At 38.9% G+C, this 10546-nt stretch overlaps 1 protein-coding gene across 6 annotated transcripts in view; it reads left to right on the top strand.

Moving 5' to 3' along the window:
• gria2b (glutamate receptor, ionotropic, AMPA 2b) overlaps window positions 1–4005 on the top strand; it is a 25534-nt gene extending 21529 nt beyond the window's left edge. For 2 of the 6 annotated variants that reach the window (XM_077733652.1, XM_077733651.1), the window contains exons 15-16: window positions 1660–1794; window positions 2969–4005. In XM_077733652.1, the coding sequence (XP_077589778.1) occupies window positions 1660–1794; window positions 2969–3133 (300 nt within the window). In that variant the 3' untranslated portion in view covers window positions 3134–4005. Of the gene's footprint in view, window positions 1–1659; window positions 1909–2968 lie in introns of those variants that run through there. The other 4 variants (XM_077733654.1, XM_077733653.1, XM_077733657.1 and 1 more) reach the window with 3 other exon arrangements.
• Window positions 4006–10546: the final 6541 nt, after the last annotated feature.

Genomic DNA, 10546 nt, shown 5'->3' with positions numbered 1-10546 from the left:
TTGGGAATAGGACATTTGCTAGTTGAGGTGGAGAGTTCCGGTTTTGAAATAAGAGTTGCAGCTGTTGTTCAGTGTTAGCATAGGTTTTCAGTTTATGAAGGTGGCCTCCAAATTTAGCGTTTTTCATATGGTCTTGTGGAAATGTGGCTATTATCATGGCTCCGCACACAGATGATGTGAGGTTATTCACTGACAATTTTTTGCAATTCTGCACCACATTGGCCAATCCCCATGTATCTGTTTTGGGACCGCTGTCATCCCTAAACAAGTACATGGGAAAAGACTTCTGTTTGTGTTAAACCCCAATTACTTTTGGACCAATTTGTTTCCCCTCTGTCTTCTGTCCGTAACGGCTTGCCCCGTTGTCGTGGGCAACCCATGTAAATGGTCCTTGCATAGTAGCACAAATTTTATGAAGCTACCTGATACTCAGACTGGATTTACACTGCAGGTCCAAGTACACATTTCCAATTTACAGCCCACATGTGATACCCAGAATGGAATTTCATATCCAGCAGCTATTTGTACACATTCACTTGGGACAAGCGCATTTACACATACAAATATTTCCACTGAGAGCAGACAATCTCGTAATGGGAGATGATTTCCTCACAAGGAGCTGTAATTTTGTCCATAACATTTTGAGAACATTTTGTAAATGATGCATGAATACGCTCTCACCTCAGAAACTTCCCCTTCAAATGTAGCTTTATTAATTAATGCTGCATTGTATGCAGACCCATCATGAAAGTAGATTAAATTTGTCATTATACTGCAATCCTTACTTCAAGTTAAACCACCTCTAATGTAACAAATATACACCATTTCAAGGTTTTATTGATAGTGGATGCAGAGGTTTAGTGTAGTCTTGCACCACTAACAATTCCAACATCGGTATAAGTACCAACATGGTTACCCATGGTCCAAACTAATATGGCTGCTAGTGCACACTGCTGTTGTAAATTTAAATCAGTTCATCACTAGTAGACACCCAAACCCTTAGAAATGGGTGGGAAGTATTTTCTGTTAATTTGCAGCCACCCTTCACACGTCAAATGAATTGGAGGTCTAGCGCTGTCAATTGCGGACATATCTAATACAATGTGGTCTTTTTCCTCTAGCTGGGATGCACCTAAGCCACAATTAGTTTATCACTAGGAGACATCCAATCTACTCATAGTGAGAGGGTGGCTGTGAATGAACCTATTCGATGTCAGCCCTCCTACTTCAAAAGGGTTGGACGTCTAGTGCTGTCAATGGCAGCCAGTGAGTTAAGCAGTGTCAGATTAAGCCATCATACATTTATTTCGAGTCCAGGTCAGAGTTAGGCAAATGCATCCTTTGGTATTGTGAGTATTGTGTCCCTTGATCCTTTTGGTGTAAATCCAGCCGTGGAGTAGATGATTGCTGCATTCCATTTTGACTAACCTCAACCCACGATACTACTACTACTGCTTTAAATCTACCCCAAGTGACCAATCACGTTCTCTCTTGTTTTTGTTGTGATTTTTGGATGTTTTTTTTGTAGAAGAAAAAAAAAACATGGTCGATGATTTCATGTGCATTTGTTTGTGGTTCTGTTGTATTTGTGTCTTTTTTTTCTCCATCTACAATGATGTTTGTCCTCTGACTGCTTTGTCGTGTGCATCCACCCCACAGGAGAAGACCAGTGCCCTCAGCCTGAGCAACGTGGCTGGGGTCTTCTACATTCTGGTCGGGGGACTCGGCTTGGCCATGCTGGTGGCCTTGATCGAGTTCTGTTACAAGTCCCGAGCCGAGGCCAAACGAATGAAGGTGGCAAAGAATGCACAGAATATTAACCCAACTTCCTCGCAGAATTCACAGAATTTTGCAACTTATAAGGAAGGTTACAACGTGTATGGGATCGAAAGTGTAAAAATTTAGGGGGTAGGGACACGAGGTTTTCATAAATTCCCCAAACTGCACGCTTTTTTGGCTCCATCCTCCGTTTCATCCTTCAGTGTTATTGAATGAAGAGGTTGGCCAAAAGATCGGATGTACTGCTGACTTATGATTTGATGAGAGAAAGACATATCAGCCACGAACACACCCTTTTGTTAAAACATAATGATCGTGTTTGGATCAAGGAGTGTCAGCGCCAAGCTGAAAAGGGAAAAAATACCTCTAGTTACGAAATCGTAGGTTGCAGAACTAGAATTTGAGTTTTCACAAATTTTACTCGGTAAACACCCTAATCCCCGATGTTACCCCTTTAAAAATCATTCCCTTTTATTTTCTAAAATGAAAGATGAACAAGAGAAGAGAAATATTTGTAGGAAGTGACCCAGAAGTCAACAGCGCCAACAGCAGAATATCCCAAAATGTACAAACAGTCAAATCAACAAGAAATAACCCAGTTACGAGCAAATCATCCCCACGCCATTTCTCCCGAAGTCACATTATCTAGTCATTTCGAGTTCTAATCTAAATAAGGCAGATCATATGTGTAATGATTCATTGAGGGGGAAAAGAAGATAGCAGTCCAAATCATGCGTTAGATAGGCATTTGCTTTCTCATGCTAACTTATAGTCTTTCTTGGGCAAATATTTCAACTGCTGAAGTATTTTTATTTCCTTTAGAGTGGTGGCGCTGGCGAACCCTTTGTAATATTGTCTCTCCATTTGAGTTTCCTTAAGACCTCCATGCTCATGTATGACTGTTGATGGCCACGCTTGACGATGCCTCTCTACTAGTTCAAAGAAAAAAAACGACAAAAACAACATATTGTCTATACCGAGCTAATGCTTGCCACCATACCATACGTACATGCTCATCGTGGCGTCATGTGGTTCCGCTCCTCCAGACAACCTTTAGTTCTCATCCACATACATATTTATCCATATATATATATTTATATTTCACACTTGAGAATGCAGGGAAAGACTGACCTAACTTCTCTGTGGCAATGTCCCCCACTCCCCCCTTTTTTTCCCTCTCCGCCTGCAGATGACTTTTGGGGACGCTATGAGGAACAAAGCGAGACTTTCGGTCACCGGGAGCACTGGGGAGAATGGTCGGGTGATGACTCCGGAGTTCCCGAAGGCCGTCCACGCCGTCCCGTACGTCAGGCCCGACATGGGCCTGAACGTCAGCCTGACAGACCTGTCCTGATCCCAGACCAACTTCCGAGTGCCTTACCATGGTTTCAAAAAGAAAAGAAAAAAAAGAGCGATTTGGTTCTTTTTTTTTTTTCTTCGAAAAGGTTTGTCCCCCGACCTCCCCCTTAAACCGCTTCTTACTCTCGCTTGCTTCTGTTGTGGCGCTGTTTTTCTCTGATGGGAAAGGTCAGAGATCAAAAGACTCGGACGCTATTGTCCACAATGTTAAAAGCAAATATCCTGGAAATTTATTTCTCATTCCTAAATGCGTGAAAGCGAGGGCTTGATTAACAGCTGCTTCTCCTTTTTGTCACAAACTGTGTGTATGCGTGTGTGTTAACCGGTCGCCGCCACATCCGAAACAGGAAGCACATCTGCGTTCTAAAAATGTGAAATAGTCCTTTGAAGTTTTTCTTAAGAAAAAGGAAAATGCTCACTTTAAAAAAAAAAAAAACAACAACTATTTTTATCTATTTTCACAAATAGCTTTTAAAGAAACTCGCCAGTTTGGTTGAAACGCGTTTGGAGAAGAAAGGAACAGCAACAAAAAAAAATCATGTAATTAAATCCCTGTATATTTTATTCGGTAACGTTTGGTGTTAATATGAACTCTATGTATTGGAGTCTCTGATTTTGTTCAACTTTTTCGACTGGTGTCCTTTTCTTTCCCACCACCCGCTGTTTGTATTTTTTCTGCCGAGGACCAGGGTCGTTTGTCGTTCTTTCAGGAGGAAGTGAATCTGTTTACACGTCATGAATGCAAAATATATATCTATTAAAAAGAACCCATTTTAGAAAAAAATGGAAAAGGGCGTTAGAGAGCATCCACTGCGCGGAAAAATGCCGAAATGCCAAAAAAGTGACGGGTGCCAAATCCTAGTGCCAGTAGATGATGAAGATAGAGTCTTAATATAATCAATCACTGTCATTTCAGTGAATGTAAATGACTTTTTTTGTAAACTATAGATGTACATTCGGTGGCGACACTGCTAATAAGGATAAATAAATAGCCTTTTGGGGGGGTTTGTTTTGTTGTTTTTCATGTATTTTTGCATCCACCTGACGATGACGTAGCAGCGGTTTCTGCATGTCGTTTGCCGCCGTCGTGACATTTTTTTTTCATTACTGCCAATAAAAAAAGCCAACACATACACCCACAACAGCGTTTACATTTTTAATGTAGAAGTCGTGACGGTGTTTGAATTTTTGGGGGAAAAACATACATACATATGATAATTATAGACATATATACATCTATTTTGTATAAAAAGATTTTAAAAAATCAGAGCCCCCCCCCCCTCCTTTCCATGATGGTGTCATATACATCGATTTTTTTTTTTAAAACAAGCACTTCTTAATGCATAGGAGTCACTTCATCTCTTTTATGAACTGTAAAGAGCCCCCATGTATAATACAAAGGGGCTAATAATCTGTATTATTATTATTACTCTGGCTGTTGTTTTTGTATTCTGACAATAGATAACACGCATATAATTGTAGTCGCTTCTAAGTTCCATATGGCGTAAATTCAGGCTATTCTCACTGACATTTTGTAATATGGAATGTGTGCTAACTTGTTTATTTTTGGGACTCTTTCTTAAATAAATTTAAAAAAGAAAATGGCTGAACAATCTTGTTTATGATTGCTTCTTAAAGTACCATTAACTGATATAAAAAAATCACCAAGTATTAAGCCTTAAAGGACCTAAAAAAAATCATTCGGTTACTTCCAGCCTTTCCCAGTGATAATGGATTGGGTTTCTATAATGTTTTCAGTATTAATTTACCTCTTTTTCTAATTACCACAAGGTAGTTAGGAGGTAAGCTTTCATTAGGGTTTCCTGGTTCCAAAATACTTAGGTACATATTTCTTATTTTTCCTAAAACATAACCTTTATCCGCTTGACACCAACACACACGTCTGTCTTTATCTCAGCCTGATATTGTAGACGTCTATAAACAACACATGGGAGAATTAAAACAAAATGGATCGATTCAGAACCAGGTGAGGGGGCTGAATTTTGCCCTAGAGCAAGCTGAGCAAACTGCCTCTCACTGGTAGTGGGTGGGAGATCGCTGAAAAAAAGCCAAATGAGAGCCAGGCGAGTAGGCCGACTTTTTCCACCATTATCTTCACCTTCTTATTAAACGGGCAGTGTTCAATAAAATTAGAGATGAAGAAAGAATAGCTTAGAATCTCGATATTATGGTGATTTTGCATCTACATGGAATATCGGAGCTGTAACAAAGGGTTGCGTATGTTACTATGCCAAAATGACATGACTGGGGGGTTGTAAATTGAAAAATGTCTGTGAGGGATTTGTGAGCAGGTGGCAAGATGTAAACTGACACTTACGGCTGACTAACAACACTGTAAAGCGCCTTTGTCAGAAAATCCAAATCTGGTTGATACAAACAAAATATGGCTCTGATGCAAGCTTTGCCTTTGAAACAGTTACTATTCCCAAGTCTAGGTTGTCATGGCAACAGCTGCTTCCTCATGATGAAAAAGATGGGTGGGAGCAAGAAGGACTGGGCTTGTGTTGCTCTTCCATGCATACGTTTGAAATTCGCCCGTGAGAACAAAACATCGGCAGGCATGTTATGCAATCCAGCCAAAAGTGAATGCAGATCGCTATGGCAACAGAGCTTGAAGAGAGATTTTTCTTTTTTTTTTTTTTTTTATTGCCGGAGGAGAGACACTCGCACTGGGGCTGACATTTTTTTCCGGAAATGTCACAGATGCAATTAATAATGGTAATAATCATACAGCTGTTTTGTTTTAAAAAGCTCACATTTCTCAAGCCTTTGGCTACTGATCGTTTGATTGCTAGTTCAAATGGATTGCACATCTATTGCCATCAATTTGGGTTTTATCATCCCAATTTCCCTCCTTCATTAACTACCACTGGGCTGACAGTGAATCATCTAAGCTAATGATAACCTTTAAATATATGACTACTTCCCCTGAAACGAGACAGAAATAGTTGCTCCACACTAAAGTGATAGGGTTCCTGAATCCGACTGGTCATCAAGACTTTTTTCTTTGGGAGTCTACCCAAGAAAGGCATGGCCACCAAAACAGACGCCCTAATGAGTGCTCCCTAACATCTGCCAAAGTAGTGATGTTATTTTCAAATCAGTCAACAAAATTTGCAAGCAACAGATGTTTGGAGAGGGGGGGGGGCTTCCCAGTAAATTGCCATCTGCCTAAAATATCCAAAGTTATTAATCCAATTTTTTTCCACAAGGTGTCTCATAGAAGCTAGATGCTCTAAATGAGGAATGTGAGGCATAAACTGGAGGAAATGGGAGCAGGCTCCCTGTCCAGGCACCATCTGCCTTTAACAGTAATGTTGCCAAACACAGCAGTTTTATCCAGGGACATTCTTGTCTGCAAAGATGGATCTTCTGTGTCCAGATTCCATTTTTCATCTCCACACCTTGCCCTCATTTGTGTCAGCAGCCTCTGCAGTGTGCAGGGCAGTACTTAAGAGTACACAAACTTTGGGATAAAACCTGGATTTCGGATTAAAATATCATCCAAATGAGGGGCATCCAAACTTTTGGGCAAATCAAATAGGAGGACATAACTTAGTGTGTAATATGTGCGTGCGAGCACAGTACCTCGTCATCAACATCAAGGCCTGACGTGGCCTTTGCCACATTCAAATGTCCCGATCAATAAATAATGAGAACTGTGTTTAGCATGGTTGCAGATCACTGAGACGCTGCTGCTAAAGTGTATTGGGAACAAGCTGTCTACTGACACGTTGCTTTAAATGTGGCCGACACCCTGGAACTTTCAACCTGTAACAGGAAGTGAGTGAGGAAAGAGCAATGTCTGACTGAAGATTTGATCATGAAGTTGTTTCAACTAGTGTGGGATCTATATCTTTCATTTTTGGCTACCTATCCTGTGGGGAATTTGCCATAGTATTAATTTAAATATACAAATATAATACAAAATGAGTGCATATTCATTGGAATGGAAAGTAATTGGTATTATTGGCTTGGTCAGATGATGTCATTCCCTACCATTGAATAAACAGATGTTGATTTACTGCCAGAACTTCCACTTCAAATGGATTGGACATCTACTAGTGGTAAACCCGTTTGAATTCCCAACATAAGAATGAATGCACGCCACTTGGATGTCTAAAAACAGCTGGGAAAGGACAACAACGTGCAGAGCCTGGAGGCATCTTGGGTAAGATGGGCAGCTGTTGAAAATTAGATCTCAAGATTGCATATCAGCAGAAGCACATTATTTCTTTTTAGTTGCCAAAACTGATGAAAGCCTTATCAGTCCTGATAATAGTGTCAGTATTGGTATCACTAATTTCTATATTTTAGATTGATTTTTTATTTTTTGGCTGGTTTGTTTGTTTTTAAATGATGATACGACAAAAATGTGCTTTTCTCAACAACAATGGACTGCTTAGGTCTTGAAATACAATACAATACCATTACCATTATTTTGTGTTAATTGAATATTGTACTCCTCATTTTAAGACATTTTATATATATAATATTTTACAAAAATCTAATTTTGCTTGCAATTGCTGACTTATTCCCTTCAATATTTGACTTCTAAGGGAATGTGTTTTCCTGTAAATGTACTACATGTTTTCACTTATTTGGATGCACACAAACAAAAATTTAAAATCAATAAACATGCATAATCACAACCACACAAACAGACACTCCACTGTATGTCAACGTTATGTACGGACAACAACCTGGCTCCTAACATTCAGTACAAAACAACTTTCCGCGCCTTTATCTGACTGACCGAACACATCAATGGCCCACTGCATAATTGAAGCATTGAAATTGAAAAAGTCCTTTTCATTTTCAAGGCTGCGACGCACCAAAGAAGTGAGAGAGAGTTGCTCCGAGTTGACGACGCTTTCAAAACTCTCGATTGATCAATTATTCAGTGAGGAGCGGCTGTGGAAAGAAATTAGGTCCAAAGCAATTTAAACTCCTTCTTTTAATGGCGCTTAGTGGTGTTAACCAAAAATGAGAATAAACGCAATCAATGATCATGCAAATCAAATGAGACTTTAAAAGATCATAGCATAAAAGGATGGATAAAATCAAAATTACTCTAAATGAATACAAAGTTTACCAGAAAGTAGCCCGACTGGATTATAAATCACAGGGATTATCACAAATAACGACTACTCTTGCTACTAACCTAATAGTGGTAAACATTAAGGTATTTTTCTTCGTTCTTCTCCCTACCAAAGAGTTTGTCAATAGTAGATGTTAATAGCACAAATCCATCTCAATTGGGAGTGAATATTTGGTCATTTTCATTAATGCCACGCATTGGCAAATTATTTCTTATTTCTGATATTGATGACATTTTATTTCCATATCATCACCGAAAACAACACTCCTAGTTTTGGCATTGTTACAACACTGCCGAAAATAGAAGAAACTGCTTCTGGTGTGACCAAAAAAGTACTAAAATTGGTCATTTTCAAGTTATAATGCCCAAAACTGGAAATTAGCCTCCATGACAGCAAACAAAGGAGAAGCATTACAAGCGCGAGCCAATAAATATTTCAACAATTCCCTTCATAAGAGGGTCAATTATTAAAACGCGGCACGACCACAATGACTGCTTTTAATGTGGCCCGAAACGTGTGCAAAATTAATAGCATTCTCTAAAGCTGTCCGTCACAGAGTAAACAAAGAGGCTTTTTAATGGAACCCGATGCAGGAAATTTGGCTCCTGGCGGCGTGCCGTGACGACAGCAAAAAAAAAAAAGCAAAGTTGCATGCTGAGTTGTTGTTTGAACGGTGGGAAAATTGGGGCGTGATGGCGGGGTTACGTGTTAATTTTAGCGAACAATGGAGACATAATGCATCTGACAAGATGCAGTATTTAAACAAATTCCAATAATTTGCCAGCATTGGTCTCCCTGGCAATTGAATAGTGGTGTGTAGACTTTTTATACTGGCCCTAAAGCATACTAGTACTTTTAAATATCACTGCAAGAATTTATTTGTCATCCTACGGCAGGCACAATATCCATTTCGCGCCTCCAAGGCAACAAGAGTACACAGAAAACCAAACAATGACTTTTACCGGCTGTAAAATGTGAACAATTATTCATTTGAATGGTGTTTTTGATGTCCGTTTAAGTTTCCTCACGGTGGTTATTAAAAAGACATGAGAACCAAACTCCCTCATGAGGGGCCGCAATATGGAACTGAATCACCCTGATTTGCAGACCGACGGCAGATTAAAAATAAATTGGGGTTATAAAATATTTAGAGGTTTTGGAGGAACGGGTGTGTGGCTTTAATGGAAATTTGTTACCTTGCTTTTCTCCAGAGAGATGCCGGCTCAATCTCAAAAATTGAAAATTAAATTCAAAAAAATGTTTTAACTCATTTGATGCCTTTGATGGCACCATAAATGACTACTGGCGCTCCTAAATAACATAATATACTATCAAAGAAATTCCTATTGGTTAGTATGTTAACTTAATCCTTCAAATTTACTTTCGTCTTTACTTAGAATTTTGAATCCAAAGCCTTACATTGTTTTTTGATATTTCTATTAAAATTTAAAGGCCAGTAACAGTGGTTGACTTGAAGTATCATATCCAACCAACTTTTTTTTCTTCCTATTAGTGAGGAAATGTGTGCAGTTTCACTTGTTGTGAATTCAGTGTGTTGATCAAAGCTAATCAGGCGTCAAGAAATGGTGGCGTCGTTGCTCCCTTTTTAAACACATTGCGTTTACTCTGTTGGGGTTTGTTTAAGAAGGCATGTGCTTGACTGCCCTTTGTGCCCTCACTTTTTGCTAGTAACTGAGCAAGAGTAACCATGGATGGTGATAAGCAAAGATGGATCACTCATGTTCTACTTAGAAATGAACACTTCATTGAAACACCAACGTCGCTACTGAGATAGTCTCAAATGCTTGACTTGTAAGCATTATACCTTGCAAACCATTTTAATGTATTCGAATAGGCGTGCGTCTCATTTTCAAAAGGACGTATTAAAAAAGCTAATCCTATTTGTAGAAGACACGGCAGAGTTAAATATATGAGCAAGGTGTCCCCAATCCTAATTTAACAGAGGCAGCAGCAAGGTAATGAAATGGCCTATTATTACTAAGCTTTTTATGCACACAAATTCTCTCTCTATCCTTCTCTCTATATATACGTATATAGATATATATGTGTGTGTATATATATGTATATATATGTATATATATGTATATATATGTATATATATATGTATATATATGTATACATATGTATATATATGTATATTTATATACATATATATATATAACATAAGATTAGAGCTTTTCTGAAATGTGTTTTGATCATCCTTCAAGCCTCACCCTGGATGGAAAATGCGTACCAAAAACGGCCTAGCCTCGCGTTGTCAAAAT

This window comes from Stigmatopora nigra, chromosome 14 (genome assembly GCF_051989575.1).
Source record: "Stigmatopora nigra isolate UIUO_SnigA chromosome 14, RoL_Snig_1.1, whole genome shotgun sequence".
In the NCBI taxonomy this organism is placed as follows: domain Eukaryota; kingdom Metazoa; phylum Chordata; class Actinopteri; order Syngnathiformes; family Syngnathidae; genus Stigmatopora; species Stigmatopora nigra.
Note: the sequence above shows the minus strand (reverse complement) of the source record. Positions and strands in the feature narration are given on the sequence as shown.